Below are 23652 nucleotides of genomic sequence, written 5' to 3' on the forward strand. Positions count from 1 at the left end.
GGTTGTGACTCTCAATATATCCCATGTTATTAGAGCTCATTGATGAACCTTGTTTTCTTGGAAGTCCTGTTATGTGGATAATCAAAATTAAAATTGCAACTACAATTCTCATAAATCTTCTTTGATCAAATCTTCATATTATATTTATTATAATACTCCTTCTTATTCTAATTTTGCTTCTTTTTTTATTAAAGTATGTTGCTTTCAGTAAGGAAATTCCACCACCAAAACTAATAGATGACAAGCAAGATAATGCCAACAACCAGCAGCTATTTAGAGGTGGAAATGAGAGGGAACTACGATGCCAAATTTGTCATAAACTAAGTAAGCACCTTTGCTCATGTTTGCAATTTATCCACTATCATGACTAATAGTTAATCCTTCTATATAAGCAAGTTCCTTAGATAATTCTAAAAGAAAGCTTGGAGAGCCTTCTTGATCCTTCCTAAATAGATATTAGCCTTTCTTTGCAACTTCTCCGTCATTCTGGTTTAAAATTATAGTAGACAATCCAAAGTTTACTATTTATGACCACTATAGTTGTTTCTTTTTCCACTAAGCTAACTTCAATGAGTTATTACATCTACTGCTTTTGCATTCAATTTACTAATCTTAATTAATTAACTTCTGATAGTCTTCTGATTTTACATAATTTTTTAAGCTTAATTTTGACCATGAATTGTTGAATATTTGAACTATTTAATAGAGAGAGCATGATTTACAGTAAGCTTTTATACATTTTGCCCAACCAACTATACATATAGAACACTTTAGTTTCAAAAAGCAATGCTAGATAACCCTAAGTCAAAATCAATTGCTCATCAAAAAATGATAACTTTACACTACGTATTATGCCCTATTATTGATGCTTGTTCATCATATTTTTTTTTTACCATAAACTAGAGGCAGTGAGGAACTTCCCCTAGCAAAATGAATTTATTGAATAGAGAGAAAGAATGTACAAGATGAATGAGATACAAAAAAGTTATAAGAGATTAGTGGCATACAATAATAATAATAGGAGAGAAGGGCATCATAAAGAGCAATGTGACTATCACTAGCTTTCCACAACATAAAATACCTTAGATTTTTGAAAGTATGCAGTATTTTACTTAGAGCAGAATTAATAGAAGATTTTCTCCTAGGAAAGAGTCTCGAGTTCCTCTACGATAAAATATGCTAGCAAAGTGCCAAAGGAAGTTGGTCCCAAGCTATTTGAAAATTGGATTTAGCCTTCCTATGCTACCAAGAAGACCATAGATCTTGAATGTTTGGGCCAATCCCTTTGATCTTAAGCTGCATTTTCAGAGTAGACCAAATGCTTCTAAAAAGGGATATTTTAAGATTTGATGTGGTATAGTTTTAACATCAGAACTACACAAAAGGGCATCTTGAAGAGATTCCACATCCTTTCCATATCAAGATCCCACCAATATGCAATCTACTTTTTAATGTCAACCACATAAATATCTAAACCTTTTTGGGAGCTTCTATCTTCTAAATAACTTTATATAAGGGCCAAAGAGTACCACCTTAGTTAATGAATTTGTAGAATGATCCCATTATATATATTCCTTTATTAGTTAATTTCCCCATTGGTAGATCAATAATTTTTAAAGGTCTATAGGATTTCAATAATTGAGATAAGAGCTCCAATTGTATAGTTTCATCTATACTCAGAGGACCAAATAGCTTAATGCACCATTTCATCCTTCTCCAACTCCACTGAGAGGTCACTGATGAATTAACTCTAACCACTATTTATAAAGTTCATCAAATAAATGAGCAAAGGGTATTACACCTACTGAAGCATCCTCCTAAAATCTAATATTTTTGCCATTGCTTAACTTGTATGAAGTGCATTCCAAAAAGCATGAAGATCTCTTCTTATATCATTGTGGAATCTTGTTGAGAGATTTCCTAACTTATATCCCCAACTTCCTCTTCTTACAGTAACCATGCTTAATTCATCTAGACCAAGGAGCTTCAGGACCTCTAAGCAATTTCCATGCCCATTTAGCCAAAAGAGTATGTTCAAGTTCCTTAGGTTCCTGTTTATCCCTGTAGACACAATCTCAATCAACTAGGTAGTTAAAACCATTTATATTTTCTTTCAATGTTTAAAGAAAAAAGCTCATCTCATCTAATTGATTCCGTGGATCACCCATTGGGTAAGCTTTAAGACTGACACAAAAGTATGATAGAAGAATTATCCAAATTGAGTTAATCAAGGTAACTCTCTCTCCCGCTTATCCTTCCATGATGTAAGTCTGGAGTCAATTCTCTCTAATAGGGGCATCCAATACTATTTGGATAGCTTCCTATCACTTAGTGGCAGGCCGAGATAATTAAACATAGAAAATCTCTTTTACAATTTAATAGTATAGCCAAATGCTTAGTCTTACTATCCTCCATATTGATGCAAATCAGAGAGCTTTTATGAATATTGATCTTCAACTTGGAAGCTTCCTCAAACCCAAGAAATATAGCTTGAACAGTGACTATAAAATCTTTTTTCCTACCCAGAATAGTAGTGTATCATCGACAAAATAAAGGCTCCTTAAGTTTGACAACCAAGGTTTAGAGCCAATACCTTCGATGAGCCCATAAGCATCAACCTGCTTAAGTATTTTTAATAAGATAGTAACAAGAATAAATTGGATAGGAGAGAGGATCATCCTGCTATAGGTCTTGCTTATATTTGATCCGTCTACCTAGAATCTCATTGACAAGTACTAAAATGGAGGCTAAAGATAAAAGAGCCTAAATTCATTCAACCCATTTAGAAAGAAATCCTCTACCTTGCAGCATTGAGAAAAAAGGTTCCAGTTCACTTTATCAAAGGCTTTTTCGAAGTCCAATTTATACATAATTCCTCTGCACTTGGCCTTACTGCAATAAGCAAACATATCATGCATGCAAAGAAATTTCTATCATTGCCCTTTCTTTTATAGAAGCTGATTAATTCTCCTCTACTAGCTGGGATAGGAGCTTTGCCCACGAAGACATCAAAATCTTGAAAATAATTTTATAGAGGCTATTAAGAAGGCTAATAGAATAAAAATATCTAACTAATAGCAAGCCTTCCTTCTTCAGAATAAGAGTGATATAAATAAAATTTAGGCAAGATAGATCCAGAGTATCTTTATGAAGTAATCCAATAAGACCATTCAATCATCCTTGATTAAGCTCCACTATCTTTGAAAGAAGAGTAAGCGAAGCTATTTGGGCTGGGAGCTTTCTGGTGTCGCCTAGAGAACTGCATTGTGAATTTCATCCAAGGAGAAAATGCCAATAAGGGAGCTTCAAGTCTGTAGTTTGATCCCCATATAACAAGTGCCAACTGGTGAAAATGTCAGGATCAAAGAAGAGCCAAACAATCCACTACTAAAGAAGAAAATGAAGCTTATTCGATATAACCTTTTGAGATGAAATTTCAATCCTATCCTCCATTACTAATGTGATGAGGTTTCGTTTGTTTCTACGAGAGGCTATTTTTTGAAAAATTATAATATTTCTATCCCTTTCTTTCAACCAAGTAACTCATGACCTCTGCTCCTAATCAAGCTCCTTATTTTCATGTATATCATTCCAGGACTGTTTAAGAGTTTTCTTGAATGCATTCTTTCATGATTGAAGTTCCACATACTCCTTTTTATCAAACATATCTATATCTCAAAGCAATTTATCTTTCAATTTCTTGTTAGTAATCCCTTTTGTATAGGCCCATCTCTTTAGTGAAGCTCTCATTCTTCTTAGGTTGTGCATCTATTTAGCTACAAGATTAGAATTACCTCTGATCTGAGTCCAATTAGCAAGAACCACATCATCAAGATCTTGTTTCTTAGTCCATCAACATTCAAATCTAAAAATCTTACTACTACAAAATCTGAGGTTGCATTGCAAGATGATGGGAACATAGTCTGAGGCTGAACTAATGAGGGCTTTCTGAATATAAGCTAGAAAGATATCAGCCCATTCCGTGAAAAGGAGAAACATTTCTAATCTAGCATAAGAGGGATGCTTTTGGCTATTACTCCAGGTAAAATTTTGGCCTTTAAGATCTAGATCTAAGAGATTGAGGGAAACAATGAAGTTAATGAAAGCCAAATTGTCCTTGATACATCGAGAAGCACATTTTCTATCAATAACAAATTTCGTTATATTAAAATCACCTCAAATTATCCATGAACACATTCATCATTTGGATTTGTCTTGGCACAACTATGACTTTAGAAACACATTGATGTACAGAATGCAAAATAAAATAGTGTAAAATATAAAAAACCCTGGTCCTACAAGTTTCTAGTTGCACATATAATCAATAACGGACAAGAAAAAAAAGAAAAAATTCACAAAAATATATAAATCATTCATAAGTTGATAAACTTATTTGATATATAAGTAGGTGGCAGTTTAATAAAAACTTCCATAGACATCTATCTAGCAATGGAAAGAAGTTAACATAAGTTTGGTGACAAGATCATTCATCTCCATTTAGCTCAAAATTATTTCACCACCTTTCACCTTTTTCTATCAAGTATCAAAATTATTTCACCACCTTTCACCTTTTTCTATCAAGTATCAACATCTCTACTTTTCTTCTAATCCTACTGAATTAGATAAAAATTTGAGCTACAGACATGCAGAATGGCGATTGAAAGTGATTGGATTGTATCTTTTACATAAAAGAATGATTAATCTTTTTCCCACAACATCAATTTTTGAATCGAATTTTGCATAATTCTCGAAGCACTTCAAACACCATCCATCTCTGGATAGGTCTTCAAGGACTATTGCACGGTCCAATGGTGGACCCACGCCAAGGAAGGTGAATCCTTGCTTCGCACGAAAGATACACTCACTGGCCGGTTGAGAGATGGACCCATATCGATCCTTGGGCCATATGTTTTGGTCTACATGGATTTATCTCAACGTCGGATCGAACCGGGTGCTTTTATCCGAAGAAAGCCGGTTCGAAACGAGTCAAACTTGCACTCTTCTATATAATTCCCCCACCCACCGCTCCTTGTAAAACCTAGCTTCTTCTCACCCAAAAGAAAAAGAAAACCCTAGCTTGCGGTTCTGGAGTCAAATGGATCCCCAGCCTGAGCCTGTGAGCTATATTTGTGGAGGTATAGGCTATACAGCGATCATAGATTGCATCTTCCTCTCGTTTTCTCTCTTTTTGATCGCATCTTCCATCCTCGATTCTTATCTGATTGATTAGTTTTTGTGTTGATCAAAAAAAATTTGGGAAAAATTGATGCTTAGATTGCGGAGCAGAGAATACTTTGAAGCCGGGTGATGTGATTCAATGCAGAGAGTGTGGATACCGCATCCTGTACAAGAAGCGCACTCGGAGAAGTATGTGCATACGAAAACTGCTCTGATTTCTCCTTGGAGTTACTCTTCCTACTATTCCTAATTTTCCAGTTATTTCATGGGTTTGAAGGGTGTGATTCCATCTCAATCGCGGCATGATTCTTGAGATTAGTGATTTCATCCGTGTTGTTGTTCTGTGGAACTGCTGACCATTGGAAATAGCCCTCTTTCGAGAATTGCGTTTGTTGTGCTTGTCGCTTCTCATATCCAAGTCCATCCTAATGCTTTTGAACGATAGCAATAGTTCCTTTTATGGGATTGTTTGTTTCTTGGTTCTAGAAAGTGTGCTTTAAGCATTTTGCTGGATTTACATCCTTTCAGGAAATGTAAAGTGAAAAAGAAAAGGGGATAGTGATGATTGTTAGAGACTGGTTGCATCATGTTAGCTACTAATTTGTTTCGACTACATATTGGAAGCAACTAATTACATTGAACACTGGAATTCTCTCTTAACTTATACAACCCTGTTAAACTTTCTTTTCATGAATACAAAAAGTAATAACTTGTGGTATATTTGATCTGCCTTATTCTGAAATATGTGTTTTCTATCATTTGAGTGAAGTCGTCCGTTTTATGGATATCTCCAAACCATTCTCCATTTTTTTTCTCAAATCTTCTGTTATGGCATCCTACATGATGTCACATTTGCATGCCTATCTTTAGTTTTTTTTCCTCTTCTGAAACCCTTCATTCGAAATGTTACTTCTTTATTCTTCAATTCTAAATTACTGATGGTTGCCTGATGCACAACCTTTGGCCATATTATGATGATGTCATAGAGTGGAAGATGCCATATTATGACGGCTCATGTGGTACATTAGCAGTCATGTGAACTTAAAAATTAATTTTAACCAATTATCAAGCAACTGTGGATGAGAGAATGAGAATCTTATGATCATCGAAAACATGTGTGTCCTGTAAGTACCTTGAAGATTATCAAGAAGTCTTCCTTTGATTGGGAAAGATTGTAGCGAGGGGAAAAAAAAAGAAACATTGAGCTAAATAACAATTTGTATCTACTTGTGATGATCAGTTTATACCAATCCCATTTATAGCAAGTCTGATATTTCTTTTTGATTGTGCTGACTTCTACGTTTATGGCTTGTATTGGCTAAATTGATTTGTGGTGTGACATTGGTAGCATGATAGGTTGGTATAACTGGTTATAGTTAATCCAAGTTAATGCTTTAAGATTATGTGCCCTGCTTGGGTCAATATTTGTTTTTATCCATGTTAGAATCTTAATTGCTAGAATCATAAGTGGGTGTTGGAAAGAGGACTTTTCGGAAAAGTTTTGAGTAAGGAAGCTGGTGTGGGTTTGAGATTTCGTGAAGATTCTGAAGTGAGTTTGTCACCCTAGGTAAATGATTCATACTACTAAGGTAAGAATAACATTTTGAGTAACACGTATGTAGGATTATCAAATGGATGAGCTGTTTATGAGCAACTCGTTATTCAGCTCAATATTGGCTCACTTGATAATAAACAAGCAGAATAGGAGCTGAGATTAAAGCTCAAAAAAAAAAAAAAAAAAGAGTTGAACTCAAGTTGGGCCAAGCAGGCTTATGTTCAGCTTTTTATAGTTTTGAAATGAAAAATAAATAATAATTTGTCATTCAACAATAATAATTTTATCTGAGGAATGATATATTTAAGCCATTAATCTAGTGGATGAAGCCTTTATTTTTGGGACCTATTAAGGAATGCTCCAAGGAGGGTTACCCTTAGTGCAATTGTAAGTTGCTCCATTGTGACCCGGACATCATGGGTTGGAAACATGGAACACTCTCTTTGCATACTGAGGTAAGGCTACATATATATGACCTTTCCTAGATCCTATAGTGGTGGGAGCCTTGTGCACTAGGCCGTGCTTTTTCTTTTTTTTTTCTTTTTTTAACTACCCTAAGAAGAGTTCCCCTATCATATTAAATGACATGTCAGTGCTTGGTTACATTGGGATTGAGAAATCTGAATTTTGTATGACAACTAATATTTCATGATATAAATTAGTAACAACTAAATTTCCTAATATCACCAACGTTGAATCACCCATTATTATTTTACTACATTAAATCATAACTCTTAAATCTTAATATGGTGATAAAAAAGGAATAACTGCAATACACAGGCAGGTAGGTGATTGAGATGGAGAGATTTTTAAGGAAATCACTGAGTAAATTTAGATAGATAATGGGTGAGTGATACAGTATGTTTAACTAAATGTTAATAACCAATGAGAATTCAACATCACTAGTGATAAGTAGGGCATGCTGGGCATGTGTTAACTTTTTATCTTTTATTTATATTATAGCCATTATATTAAATTCTAACATTCTATAGCAATAGTAGAAGGCATAATTGCCCTAACAACTCCAATAACTCCTCTTTTTTGAATATGATGGCTGCATATCCTTCTCTTCAGCCACTCCAACCTGCACCACCTCCAAAAAATCACATGCATCCTCTAACGTTAACTTCATCTCTAGCTTCTTGTTTAGCCCCACTATCTCCATAGATCTAGCTTCAAGGAGGGTAATATGTTTTGGGTAAGATAATCTGGTGGTGGAGCAAAATATCTCCACCACCAAATGTGCTGGTTATTGGTGTATATTTTCTCCTTTTGCTGCCTTATCTGGTTACTGACTGAGAAGAGCTGCAGGCCTTCTCAACTGCCAAATCATTTTATCTTTATGGGGAACACATTGAGATGAAAATGTAGATGGGAGACTTGGAGGAACAAATATAGGGAGGGATTGAAAACTTAGTAGCATGAATCTTCCATCTAGGGTCACACATGCACTTCTGAATCGCAGCTCATTCTCACATCTGCTTCTTACGTATTCTCTCTCTCTGAGACCTCTTAACCATGCATGTGCATAACTTGCTTCCGGTAAATAAGAGTGCAATTAAAACCAAGGCTGATGGTGCAGAGAAGGCTACAGCATCACCCTCTCCAATTGACATGACCAAAAAGGAAGGCTAACTTCAACTCAAGAACAGGGAATCTATACCTATTTAGAGCCAAACCAAGCAAGCTCAAGCTGGCTCAGCATCAAATGAGCTGAACTTGAGCTGGATTTCTGCCAGAACTTGGGAAACTGTTGCTTGTCAAGATCAATTATATCCTAGGCTGAGAATAGCTTTTGGGAGATGTTCAGGCACCTGAGACAATATGGCTTGAGGTCAAATCTTTATTTATTTGCAAAGTCTTTGCGTAAGTCCCAAAACCATTTTGTATAAATTTTATTGGTGCACTATTGTTGTCTTACTATGGTATCACAAGACGGTGTGGAGTTTTGATCCAGCTCAAGAAAGTTGAGCTGACATTTTCACCTGCCATTATTTTCTAAGTACGGGGGAGAACACGAATTGTTCTGGTTGTACATGTTAGTCACTTGACCTTACCCGAGATTTCTTTTCTGTCATTGGATTTGTCTATTTTCTGATACTCTGCTAAATAACAGCCTAAATTTTCTAAAATATGTTTTAGTATTATATGGTTTCTTCTTCTTCTCTCTCTCTCTCTCTGTGTGTGTGTGTGTGTGTGTATGTGCGTGTTTTCTGTAATTTTGGCATTGACTAAAAGTAATTTGGGTTTTGGATGGTTAGTTATGCTTTCCATTGTTCCTATTATTTTGTCTTTTGAGCTGGTCATGTGCTACTGCTGCTTCTCATGGCTTAACTTTTTTCCATCATTTTGATCCTTCATTCACTCCATTGTTTTATTATTCCCTTTTCTCTTAGATGCTTTGTTCCCGCTTTATCATTACTTTCTCACAGTAAGTTCCCTTACCACACTCTGTTCTTTTGGCTTCACTGCCACTAAGTTCACCATGATGCAATGCTTTACAATGTACTATTAATGTTTTAATCGCTGCTATGGTAAATGGATGGTGCAGCCCATTAATCTAATGTTATCTGAAAAGGCGAAAAATACCTTTCAAGATTTCCATTGTCGTCTTTTTCATATCTTCTTTCACCAGCGTCTAATATTGTATTGGTCAATTGATGACCATGACAAGGTTGCTTTTCATTTTTCACATAATTCACATTCAAATAGCTTGAACAAGTAGACCCATCCCCTACATTTCCCACTTTTTTGACCAGCTGGAGGAAGATTGCATCTATCAAATTCTATCGATTACATATCTGCTCAACTTGTAAATGGTCCATTAAAAAATTATGCTCTCTACAATCCTGTTCCTATCTTCATGTTTTTTGTATTTTCATTTCAACTTTGACTGATACTCTGTTAGTGAATTGATGGATCATATCCTGTAGGATAGGTTCTCTTCATCTTCAGATCATCAGCACTTTTGTGCTTCAAGAAATTGTGATATTGAATTCTTGATTATATCCAAGAAACATAACTCTCTACAACTCAATTTGTTTTGTTAATTCAGATGGTGAAATCATCAATTCTTCCATTCTGCAATCCATAATGGCATCTTGTCTTCCTTTGCATAATCCTTAAAATTCACTTATTATCTCTGGACAACGGCATCTTGACATTCATTACTCTTGATCTAATAATTAAATCATAAATTGTTTCAGTTTTTTGACTTACTAAATTGCTTCTTCCATGGAATTGATGTACTCTTTTGAAAGATCTGGTAACTCTTGGGTGTAGGTATTGTACTTTTATTATGGTGAGCTTCTTGGAATGCAAATATGTTTGGTCACAGTCAATTTAGAGTTTACCCGACTGCAAATGAGACCATTATCTGACTCAGATGTAACCTGAACCCAACCAATTAGTGACATCAGCAGGTCAGACCTACTCCTAACCCTACCCCAAGCCAGTTAATTGCGGTCCATCTCAACCCAGAGCGGCACAAGTTTATCCCATGCTTCTACTTTAATATGTACAATCATGGTGCGGCTGGTGAGATAGAGTGAGGATGTTGATGATGGAGGATAACACAAATTGGTAACAGGTGGAGGGAGCATTTGGCTATTGATCCTTCTATTTTCCTTTGCATTTCACTTCTTAAGAAATATTCATATAGTTGAATTGTTGCATTTATTATGGAGAGTGGAAAATAGATAGCATAAATAGGCATGTGGCATAAAAAGGAACTTTCTGATTTTTCAGCCTGTTGTGAACTTTCCAATTGTTAGTATCCACTTATTAGCCAAGTACTGCGGGTATCCACTGATTGAATTCTTATGTAGCATTTGTCTTATCCCTTAGGCTTTCCAAATAAGTTAAGAATGCGACTGAGACTGGCATTCCTGTCTTCTTCTTAGCATGCCATCTCTAACTAGATTGCACGGTTCAGAAGTAACACTTGCCAAAAGTAGAACTTGGTGTGACATCTTTAAGACCACTGTTGCATGGAGGTTATATTTGAAATGCTTTTTAGCAGATTTATTAAGGCTGTCTACAGCTGGAATTCCAAACTCAGGAAGTTGGTTGGTTAATAGCTGAAGTAGTGGGAGCTCACTATGTTTGTTATAGATAACAATGGGTTATAAATGGTAGTAAATTATGTTCTCCTTTTGTTCCAACTGCTCTATCCTATGTCTTCACGTGATTTGCTGTAATTTTTTTAAGTTGCTTCTTTATCTTTCTCTCACAGATAATATTTTGTGCAGTTGTTCAGTATGAAGCGCGCTAAGGATAAATGTGACGGGATGCCCTTGGTGGGAGCTGCTGTCTGTTGAATGGCGTACTGTGGAGTATTTGAGTGTCGGAGATTCGAAAAAACAATACTAGTGGTCTTTTGTGTGTTTATAGCGTATGGATAATTTTGACCGACTAAACTCTCTCTTTAATGGCTGACTGTTATCATATGCTGTTTGTTGAGTATTCTTGTTATACATCTTGACAGCATTTCTTGGTCCAGTTAAAATTAGTATTTTATCAGTTCGTGGATACATAAATATAAAATGTGTAGACCATGATATTATGCTTTTAAAGGGAATGCTCGGTCGAAAGATCGCCATGGCCAAATATCTCCGAGAGGATGAAGTTGAACATCTTTATGCTGTAACTTGGTAAGCGTAATTGTCTTACTTCTGTTTGCATGGGTAGTTTCTTGCATGGTTATTTAGAACACAATAAATCAGTTATTGAGAAAACAATAGAGGTAGCTACTATTTGTGAAACATGGAGCCCGCAATGTCCGTGCCTTGATCTGTCAAATATTGCAGGTCCCAGGCAACATCTGATGCCATGTCTAGCTCCAATTTTAAGCACGGAAAAGAGACGAGGGCTTGGTAGGGGTGAAAATTTAAGTATCTGAATAATATTTGTATTTATATCTATTAAAAAAAATAGATTTCGAAATGGATAGAAAATTGTTCAATCTATTCAATTATATATGTAATGTTATTAAATTTATATATCACTTAAAAATTTTTAAGAAAAATATAATCATATTAATGTGTAATTAATTTTATTTAATATTTTTTTATTAGTATTCAAAATTTGATTATTCAACTTATATTTATATATGTATTTATATTTTTAATATTTGATTTATATTTATATCTGTTTGAATAAAATAAATATGAATATAAATTTTTATATTTGATTAATATTTATATTTATTAGATAAAATAAATATTGATATAGATATATTGATATCTGATCTGTATTTGATTCAATTTTAGTCTTAGGGTTGGAACATGAGAACAAAGAAGGGCGGCCTTGCCTTCTCTTATTCCTTTCAAAGTTCCATCCTGGATTCAACTCAAACAAGAGCTTCGATCGTAAATGAGAGACCATGAAGGGTGATACAGGCATATTGTTAGAGTGTTAGAGTTTTGGAAGGGCAAATTCAAAATTTTTCTTTCCTTCAAAGATTTTTAAAAGTTTGTTATATTTTTAATTTCATATTGAAAAGAGACAAATTCTTCTTGATGTTTATATACTTTCTTTTCTTGCCTATCTTTACTTGGGTCAAGGGAGGTAGTGGAGTTTATACCACAAACGGTAGCATTCGGTCTGACTTAGCTCACATGAAAATATGGCATGGCGTGCACACACAATAGTAGTGATGGTATGATAATTTTGTATATTTTAATTTTTATTTTTTATTTTTAATCATCATTGATTTATTTTTTCATTGCTATCGTAACCGTCAATTGATCATTTGATCACATGCTAGACCAAAGGACGTATCTTTGATTGGTCGTTTCCCATTGGGGCTTGGTCAAGGCGTCCCTCTATTCGTATCTTCTTGTGATCTATATAAGATCACGAGTTTAGACGATATGGGTACTGAAAAAAAAAAATAGTGATATCTTCTCAAGTCCCTACTTTCTCTCCTACTTCATCTTTTTTAAGCATTTGAAACACTTTTCCATTTTTATTTAAATTACTGAGTTTTTGATAGATCTATCAATCCTCTCAATGATCGTTCTTCAAAATAAGATATCTCGATCATATCTTGAGATAGAATTTCTGATAAATACCGACACAAGAGTTGAAAATTCATTTTAAAATAATGATCACAAGCTTTCGAGCTTCATTTTTATTTCTGCATTATAAGTTAATAAATCAATTCAGACTCTTGGTAAGTCAAATTTCTTATTTTTATCCTTATCATATAGTTTAAATAGACCTGTAGTTTATCAAAATTTTTTATTTAAAATGGTCCTTGCCTTGGTAGAATACTTTTTAAAGAAGGACAACACACATAAGGCACCAGCAAGATGCCAAGATTAAAGTATCTGATGGGAGCTAATTTTATTTCCTAATTAGGATAGTTTATCTTCTATTTGAATTTGAGTAGGATTATGAGATCCAATGGCTCAGGATTAATAGGATTTTAGGTTCCAACTATAAAAAGCATGCATCATTGAGTAGCTTTGAACTTCCTTCTCTCCGAAGTTGGGTTTTGATCTTTGAAATGGAAAGGAGATTTTTTTTTTTGGCTTCAGAGTGGTGTTAATCCAACAGTTTGATAGCCCGTAAAATCCACATTGAATTTCCATATTTATTTGTAACCAAGAAAAATTGATTTTTTTTTTGTTTACAAGAAAAATCGATTGTTTAAATATTCTTTTTGGCACAAGCAGCGGTCACCTCATGCTGACCTCTAAGGACCAGTTCTCTTTGTTTTGAATAAAGTACAAGGCCTCATCTCAGATTAGGGATAAATAACATTTATATTCAATAATTTGAAAATCCTATGTCACCATTCCGAGGCCTACTTTTTATCAAAAATTTTTAATCCATAATAGAACATTACTCAAACCCTTAGTCTTAAATAGAATCCAAATGGCACACCAGAAAAAATTTAAAAAATAATTTTAACCTTAAGTAACATAACAACCACCTAAGAACATAAAAAATGTATATATCCTGCTCTCTACTCAAGAATAATTTTAATTTTTTACAAAAGATAAGTAGTTTCATTAAACTCGTTAATTTAACTAGATGTAAATATAAATTTTACAAACTATTAGATATAAATATAATAAATATAAACCTCGGAGAAGGGCTTTGTAATTTATTTCTTTTTTTTATTTTTGTTTTTCAGTAGAATCTTATTCAATACAGATTAGATCATGAATGAATTTTATTGTATAGAAAAATGTCAGATGTAATTAAATTAATTTTATGCATTTTATTCATAATTTTAAATTTGTATTCTTTTTTATTTGCCATTGTATGTCATATAATATTGGCCTACCAGGAATAGATCCACCCTTAGTTGTAGGCATTTGCTATAGAAAATCTGCCAATTATATTGTTATTATTTGCAAAGAAAAAACTTAATGATGTGACTGAGGTGGAGCGAGCCTAAAAAATATTTAACAATATTAATGGCTCTTCCTCAAGTGAAGAACACTTCTTTAGGCTGGACTTGCCTAACTATGAGATCGCGAGTTTGTATTTAAATCTAAGATGAAATTAAAATATAACAACTAAATTTGAATATTATTATGCATTTTTTAAATTAGCACATTTCAGTTTGTATTGCGTTCATCTCATGTCTTTGATGCAGACTGAAGCTGCAACCATGCATGACTAACCGACCGTTATATTCAATGGTAGATTACTAAACCGACGCTTGAGTTAAAGATAATGTGGGTCCAATACAATTGGCATCAGCATTTGATCATAACAATTAAATGCCCAAAATGGACTTTCATGCCCGGCACCGGTCATCAGAAGTTGGGGTGTCATCATCACCCCTTATGATCGGCTACGAAGGCTGCTATTCATTATCCAAGTTTGCAACCTCATCATATCAAAATTCAAGTATAGAAAATGTCACCCACCCGCAAATAAGAAACTTACAATGCGTCTAAGAAATAAGTAGAGTACGGTAATCATTTGACTACAATTTTCTGAAATATTGAACAAAAATCTAAAGTTCATAAAACCTATATTATATACAGAGAACTAGGGATTTAGTAGAGTAGGGTAATCATTTGACTACAATTTTCTGAAATATTGAACAAAAATCTGAAGTTCATAAAACCTATATTATATTCAGAGAACTAGGGATAAATCCTTAGTTCTAGATTCAAATTAAAAATAGCTTCTCAGTTGAGTTTAATTAAAAATAGCTCCCGATTTCAAACATAAATTAAAAACAACTCTCTATTTGTGGCTGAAATTATCTTTATACCATTATACTCTTATATAATAAAATAATATTTTTTTATAATAAGTTAGTACTATTTTATAATAAGACAGTACTATTTTATAATAAAATAGTACTATTTTATAGTATCCTTAAATTACAATAAGATAATACTATTTTATAATAAGACGGTACTATTTTATAATATTCTTACATTAGAATAAAGTAATATTCCTTTACAATAAGACAATATTACATTACAATAAGACAGTACTATTTTATAATATCATAGTATTATTTTAATGTTGCTTTATAATTATAGAGATAATTCGAATATTTTATGTTATTTAAAAAATTATTTTTAATTTATATTTAAAATAAAATACTGTTTTTAATTTGAAATTCAAATGAATAGTTTTTATTATTTTATCTTATTATATATATATAATAATAATAATAAAATAATATATAATAATATTTTATATTGACACTTCAGTTTATGAAGTAATTTCACGCAACGCCGTGTGTCGAGATGCCGGAGGAGTCTCAATCGGATGGGAGGCTTCGAGCGGCCGAAAGAGAGCTTTTCTCGGATATACATATTTTTATGCGAGTACAGGCTTGCGATGCGTGGCGTTGCGCCGCGGGGGCGGATCCAGAAACAACTCTTCCAGCTTGAGGACGGAAAAATGAACGGTGCCGAACCCGGAGGAAGAGCTCGAAGTCGACACTGTCGCCGAGGTTGGGGAAGGATTCTTGGAGAGAGGAGGTCGTTTCGCCTCGCTGAGGCCATCGCCGCCGATCTTGAGCTCCGACATCGCGGCGGAGCTTCAGGCCGCTGGCCGAGCATCCGTGATCTCTCATCGACAGGAACTGCGATCGGCGACACAGAAAAAGAGATGAAGAAGGGAGGGTAGTTGGATCATTGGTTACCTGGGATTTGAGGGAGCGGAGTTCCACTTGGGTGAACTGGTTCTGGAGCCAGGGATTGGAGACCAAAACTCCCACAAAACCCGCCATTCCTAAGCTTCTTTGGCTGTTGGCTTTGGGTAGTTTCTTCTGCTTCCCTTTTGTTGTCGGGGCCGGGGTCGCAACGTAATGAGACCGTTCTGAGGTTTCCTCCGACGCGATGGTTTTGGGATCCCGTGGCAGTTCCCCTAACGCCGAAGCAGGTGGCGGCGATGGCCTGCAGCCTCGCGAGGGGCATCGCGCTGATTGCCGTCGGTACTCATCTCTCCCACGCCAACGTCGCTCCCGCGTCCAACGCCCGCTGCGAGTTCGTCCGCGAGTACCTCCGCAAGAAGTTCGACCAATAGCCATCCTTCGAATTCCCTCTTTCTGCTCTCCCTTGCCATTGTTGTTTCATTGATCCGATCTACCATTCCAGTCCTTTGGCCCGTGAGAACTGGTATCCGTCAATGACGTCGTGGTCTCCGCAAGAAGTCACATAAGAACATTGTGATACCCGTCGCCGCTTGGACTTTCTCACGGAAAGCCTCAACGATTGTTGTTGCTCCTATCATGGGCCCTCTCCTATATCACGTTTCTAAAAGAATAATAGATCATGTTGGAGCCCTCTCAACTTCTTTATCTGAATTTAATGTTGGACTTGTAACAAAAAGATCAAACTACTTAGATAAAAAATCATGATATCAATTCATATCGGGTACTGTCCTCTGGGGCATGTAGGAAGATGAAAACCTTGACATCTGTCGATCAAAAAATAGTGGCATATTTTCAAATTATATTTCTAAGATAATTTTTTTTCCTCACCTTAACCTTTGGTCTATGATATATTTTATTTATATTTTTTAAACCAATTTTTTTGGATGCGTGATATATTTTCTCATTATTATTTATACTTTTTTGAGGTATGATATTATTTTTTAAACTAATTTAGATAGCTCTTTTAACGTGATATTTTCATCCTCAATTTTTTTTCGAGATACATGTAAAAATCATGATAAACCATATAGCATCCTAACACTTGAATTAAATAAGCAAAACATCTAAAACTCCGATAGAAATAATAATGAATAATATAAGATAGAACAAAAGTATATAGTTTACAAAAAAAATCTTTCAATACTACGAATCCAAAAAATACTAAGTTTCACAAGGATGTCGTAGTACCCGTAGCCGCTTGGACCTTCTTATGAAGGTCCTCAACGATCAATCCTGTTCCTGTGTCACCTGTGATAGGCCCCTTTCCTATGACAGTGGACGTTTCCTGAACATGTATATCAGGAATAACTACTGCTGCTGGAGCATCTACGAACTGAGTAACCCCCTCAACCCCCTCATATGGATCCAATGATGGGCTTGTAACAAAAAAATCAGACCACTTAGATAAAGAATCATGATGCCAACTCGGACCCGGTACTGTCATCTGGGGCATGTAGGAAGATGAAGGCCCTGACAACTGTGGATCAAAAAATAGTAGCATATGTGCAGCATGTGACGATGACATCTATGGAATACACGATGCCGGCATATTTGATACATATGGTGATGGTGTATATCTCATATTTGGCGTATAGGATGTTTCAATAGCCATCAGTGTTTCTAAACATGATCTCTTCATCTCCCACAGTATCCGAATCCGCTCATTCTCATCAATCGTAAATAGAGCATGACGAGTGTCCAACATAAGATCCGACAAACGATCAGTCTACATAACAAAAAAAAATTAGCAATACATTATAGATCATAAAATAAAGATAAAATGTAGCTATATAAAATATTTTGCATTAATGATGAGAAATAAAATGAAGACTTAATGAATTGAAATTAAATATAAGATTGACATAAGACATAATTTTCGAGGTCTTACCAACATGCACACAGTAAAACTCTCACTCTCGAATTCTAAAACTGCATACCGAGACTGTTCGATGACCGATACTGTAATGCTAAGAAATCAAGTCATGTAGTCCTCGATATATAGATAACCTCCTAATATATGATCATTATGAACTATATGATTTTGTCGTGTATTCCAAATAGTGATATACTGTGCATGTTTGATACGCTAATTAATATGAGCTCTCCCTCATCAATCAATATGATGAAGTCGTCGCTGGTTGGTATCAAACTGCTTTGGGATGTCTTGAATCTGGTTAAACTATCATAGCACACAATCTAGAAGGTGCCACTCCATCACATCAAAACAAATAAGCGGCATCCTAGCAGTCCATATATCATGTCCATTCGTGCAACTCTGTGATAATATGGACAATATCTGATCTGTGTATGGCTCTCACAAAAATTGATAAAGTTAAAAATAAAGTCGGATTAGTAAGCTTATTTTTCAATAGACTATGAATACTATAAAATAATATTTATACATAAATTAAAATTATCCATCTACGTGTATTAGTCAATGTATCCAGCTGATCTCTATAAACTCGTGCCACCTTTGTCGACACATGGTGAACGTCGAATGTAATGTTTCATCTGTTTGACAGTATGTTCATATTAATTAAATTTTATCGATAATTAAATTTTGCAAGTAATGAAATTAATATTTGTATACCTATATCTTCAAGGTGCGTCTAATCTGAATGGAACATCGAAGTCGTGCTGCCCTGATGGCATCTCAAGCAACTGTCTTCATAATGAACTGATAGTCGGCATCCTCTCTCGTGCCCAAATCTGCCAATTCAAAAAAAATCATATATGATATACCCAATCAAAGTTATAATACAATGTAGAAAATTAAAATTTGTATATCTCGTACCTGCAATAATACAAGATAACCTCTGATCTTTGATTGGTCTGCCGCATGACCCCTACACATAGCCCTATACAGACAAACTAGTACTGCACTGTCCCAACTAAGCCTACGAGTAAAATCTAAATCCTCTAATAATGATAAAAACATCAACTTCACCTTGTTCGATAAAGTATCAGATAAAAGGGCACCTCTTAATAATCACAGTATGTAACCCCTGACATACTGTCGCACCATCTCCTCTGATGCATCATCTTCAATGTAAAATGTTGATAATGATCATCCAAACACTCTATTCTTAATGTGAATGATCAAAAAAACTATGCATCGGACTGAAATCTTAATAATCGATAGCACATATCCTGCAACTCTGGAATGCTAAGAGTGGGATTAGCTCCTGTAACTGCCTCACCATCAACTGATAGTCCGATGAGGATACTAATATTATGTAACGTGATGGTTGCCTCACTGAATGGAAGATGAATAATGTGTGTCTCTGGATGCCATCTCTTAAGTAAGGCAGTAATAAGATCAATGTCCATCTGTATCCATCCAATTTGATAGACTCCATAAAACCTCAGATATCGTAAATAATCTATAACTCTATCGGGAATGTCCTCCGTCCTCCATATGCTAGCATCGGTTTGTCATAATCGAAGGTGTCTGGGCTCTTGCAATAAGTAAAATAATTAGATAACATGTATCTCTCAAACAAGATTTGTTTTATAAAAATATAAATAGTAATAATAGAATACTTACATTGCCATCTATGATGGTCTGTGAGCGATGGGTCTCCTGCAATATAAAAATACTGTGGTCTCAAAGGTCCAGATGCCATCCCTTGTAAACCATAACACACTAATGATTTTAAAACAATAATATACATCCCAAGTGTATTAGAGCATAAGAAATATGATACTAATTCATTTCATGATAAATATAACTCTGCAACCATACATACAATAATGGATAGAATAATATACAATTTTGAACATAGATTACACAATAGTTCAACTATCAAAAATACATAAAATAATACATAACTCTAAAAATATATAAAATAATACATAACTCTTTAATGTCTTTCACTATTTGAAGTTGATATGTGTGGAAGTAACCTAGGACAGTGACGATGATCATGACCCTATTCCTTACAAATGCCACAATGATTTTTGCTTCTTATTTGTCTATCATCTATCTCATTTTGTAGCCTTGTTAATTTTGGCCTGTCTTTCTGCTTAGGTTTCAAGCGATGATGATCAGGAATACATGTATACAAGTGTGTGGACATTCAATAGTCTTCATGTGGTAACAGATAAAATTTGCCACTCCAAGTATTCATGTATGCCACAACTGTGTATGCATCATCCATGAATCTACTAAAATGTATAGCAATTTCTTGGCACACAGCTAAAACGTGTGAGTAAGGATATCTATAGATGCCCCACTTTTCATAAGAATATTTTTTGTCATTTAAAGTCATAGTTTGAAAATTTTCTCCACCTCTTAACCCTATACTTGCTCTCCTGATAAGCACTTCATATATACTTTATTGGATATTGAATGCTGTTATAGTATGCTGGTTAGCTTTAACTTGATCTTCTACAATCTTAATTACAACATGAGAAGTAAAAAAAATATTTAAATTTTCTTACATATATCTTGAAGCTTGGGCACGTCTCATATTAAATATTTCATAAGACGGTAAAATGTCATTTGAATACAAACTGTAATTGGCACATTTCTAGCTCTTCGTAAGATATCGTTAAAAATGTTTGATAAATTTATAGTTAAAATACCATAGCACATACCGGCATCATGCGTCAATGTCCACTTCTCTGGTTCCAACTCAGACAACCAAATCCAAGCATTTACATTCACTGTCTTGATCCTACCCATAATAAAATCAAGCTTACGAACTTGATGAGTGCTCCCTGCTTGCCATACTACTCTTTTGAGCTGTGTATTTTTAAAGTGAGTGTTGAAATTACTGTAGATATGTCTTAAGCAGTATCAGTGATAAGCATGTGGCAGACTCCATCCAATAGACTTATCTGTAATGGCATTCAATATACCTGAATGTCTGTCAGAAATTAGACATATTTCATTTCTATCTTGTGCAACATGTGTCCTGAGTCAGAAAAAAAATCAACTCCAACTAGCAATCATCTCCTCATCCATAATTACATATGTTAAGGGATAAATTCCATTCTCTTCATCAACTCCTGTTGTAATTAGTATCTTACCTTTAAACTTTTCAAACAAGTGCGTGCCATCGATACTGATCATAGGACAGCAGTGCCTCCAACCCTAGATGGATGGTTGGAAAGCCAAGAAAACATAATTTAAAACTCACACATCAAAATTTCCAGTTGGAAAGAAATTCTATGAAACAATAGTGCCGGGATTTGCATTTTGGAGTGTAGCAATATAATAGGATAATTTTGCATAAGACGGCTCTCATTCTCCATAGATGTCAATCAATGCCTTCTATTTTCCACACTATGCTTTCCTGTATGATATTGTATATTGAAATTGCTCATTAACGGCTGCCACAATAGCTTCAACTTTAACACTTAGATCTTTCTCAACCAAATATCAGATTAGTATGCCAATCATCCTTCCACTGACATGTTTGTAGTCTTAACTTTATTCTGTAAATAAATAAGTGTGACAATCCTCATATCTTGTGACATGAAAATATCCATACTTTTTCAAAATTATAGCATGAAGCCTCCATTTATATTCTTGTTCAGTATATGATGATGCACATCGTATGGACCACAATTTTGAATGTGACTGAACTATATTGTATGTCTGATGCTTTCAAATATGATAAAGCTCAACAGCTCTCTTTAGCTCATCTTTACTCTGAAACATCAGATCTATAAAAAATTCAGTCAACGAGGAGTTTCAAAATTGAGAGTCAGAGTTCAATCTTCGACCAGCACTAACAACATCATCTTGATCTAAATTTAAATTACTAAAAAATTATGGAGGTTCATGCAAATGAGGTTCAAATTCTTATACATTATCATCTTCATGCAAACTCGATTCAAGTTCTCCTACAATATCAGGCTGATTATCTTCATCACCATCTTCATCTTCATCATTATTACTGTCGTCATTAAATCATTCTTCATTAGCCTCATTCTTATCTGATTTAAAATCTCGATTATGAAAATTTATTTCAGTGCTAACCTAATCATTGTCTCTCATTTGAGTATCATATCTCACACTTACTGCTACTTTCAGCATAGAAGAAGTCACCATAGATGAAATCACTATAGGAGAAGTCACTATAAAATTTTGAATAATTGGATAACTAGGGTCAACAGTATTAGAATGCTGTTATGCAAACATGACCTCAACACTAATGGTTTGCACCACTGGACTTATGAAAGGTGAAGAAGATCTAGGGGTATTGTTCTCTTGGGTTAAAAGCCTACTAAAGTATCCAAACCTCGGTACCATCATTTGAGTAGTATTTTTAGTAGAGGATACATCTTTCTTTTCAAAATATAATTCAATATATCGACATTCTAAAAATTTCAAAGGGAATGTCAATATTTTTTGGACATCATTATCATCATCAATTAGAACTAAGATATACTTGCTCTGCATTAACTATCTCGATAAATTAGGAGATTTTCATCTTAATTTGATTTCATATTTTTCTCTATCTATAGGAATACCACTGTATAGATGGTCCAATAATTTTTGATGTGATAATGATGAAAATAGTCTAACCATCTGGCTTGCAGGCTGACTGTATTGCATGCCATCTTCATCATTTTCTATTGTATCATCATAATACAATAGTAGAAGAACTCAAGTATTGGCCATTTTCTTAAAAAATCTGATAATATTAAAATCAAAATATTTAATATTAATAATTATTTTAATAAAATGGCTGACATAATAAATATATCCTATCATCAACTAATAGGTAAAGATAGGCCCTATCCCATTCAAAAATTATATTAATTCTATAGGTAATTACAGTAATCAAATGATACACAATAGGATTTGAAAAAAATTTTGACAGTATTTTTTCTTAGTTCTCCCTATACGACTGGAGATGTGTGAGGAGAACTAAAGAAAAATACTGTTCAAAATTTTTTTCAAATACTTTGCATATTGTTTGATTACTATAACTACCTATAGAATTAATTATAATTTTCAAACTGTCCAAACTAGACAATCAATTAATCAATGTACATAATTTTTTTATCTGTATAAAAATATATAAATGTACAAATGCCATAGAATATGTACATTAATCAAGAGATGGGTCTATAATTCTGTGCAATGCAATATATTTAAATTTTTTAATCAAATTTTAGAAAAAATAAGATTCGATCAATTTTTAATAATATAATAAATAATATTAATACATTAACAGAAATATTAAGTTAACAAATACATTAGCAAAAAAATAAAATGATCAAAAAAGTTTGGAAGGAGAGAGAGAAAGAAGAGGAAGGGGGGGTGTGGTGTGGGTGGGGGAGAGGGCGTCGGATGGGCAGAAGGAGAGAGAAGAGAGGGCCAGTAAGGGGCGGCCACCACAGGGGATGGGGGGGTGGCTGCCGTCAGGGGGGAGGGGGCGGGCAACCACCGCAAGGGGGGCGCATCGGACGGGTGGCCGGCTAGCAAAGGGCCAGTGGTGGGGAGCCACCGCCAAGAGGGCAGGCAGCCACTGTGGGGGGTGGGTGGGTGCGTTGGATGGATGGCCAATCGACAGAGGGCTAGTGGGGGGGAGTCGGACGGGTGGCCGGCTGGTAGAAGGCCAGCTAGGGGGGGCCAACTGCTGTTGGGGCGGGGGCGGGTAGCCACCATGGAGGGGGGGTGTCGGATGGGGGGAGTTGGGGGCATTCGCTGTCAGGGGGGAGTCGCTAGGGGGGGTGCGAAGGGGGTGTCGGATGGGGGGAGGAAGGTGTAGCCGGCGAGGGGAGAGAGGAGCCAGCCGGTGGGAGGCAGGGGTGTCGG

General features: G+C 35.0%; 1 protein-coding gene across 1 annotated transcript; it reads left to right on the plus strand.

Annotated features, from left to right (window-relative positions):
• The first annotated feature begins 4978 nt into the window (after positions 1-4978).
• Positions 4979-11254, plus strand: LOC105042794 (DNA-directed RNA polymerases II, IV and V subunit 12). Its single transcript, XM_019849779.3, has 3 exons — positions 4979-5135; positions 5275-5367; positions 10984-11254. The coding sequence occupies exons 1-3, from the start codon at positions 5096-5098 to the stop codon at positions 11004-11006; spliced, it is 156 nt and encodes a 51-aa protein (XP_019705338.1). The 5' UTR covers positions 4979-5095; the 3' UTR covers positions 11007-11254.
• The last annotated feature ends 12398 nt before the right edge of the window (positions 11255-23652 follow it).

Source organism: Elaeis guineensis, chromosome 4, assembly GCF_000442705.2.
Source record: "Elaeis guineensis isolate ETL-2024a chromosome 4, EG11, whole genome shotgun sequence".
Classification (NCBI taxonomy): Eukaryota; Viridiplantae; Streptophyta; class Magnoliopsida; order Arecales; family Arecaceae; genus Elaeis; species Elaeis guineensis.

What these genes read in the sequence shown, in the direction of transcription:
- LOC105042794 (XM_019849779.3), top strand. Translation starts at nt 5,096, where the DNA reads ATGGATCCCCAGCCTGAGCCTGTGAGCTATATTTGTGGAG. An exon ending in TGTGAGCTATATTTGTGGAG is followed by an intron (nt 5,136 to 5,274) that starts GTATAGGCTATA and finishes ATTGATGCTTAG; the next exon opens with ATTGCGGAGCAGAGAATACT. An exon ending in CAAGAAGCGCACTCGGAGAA is followed by an intron (nt 5,368 to 10,983) that starts GTATGTGCATAC and finishes TATTTTGTGCAG; the next exon opens with TTGTTCAGTATGAAGCGCGC.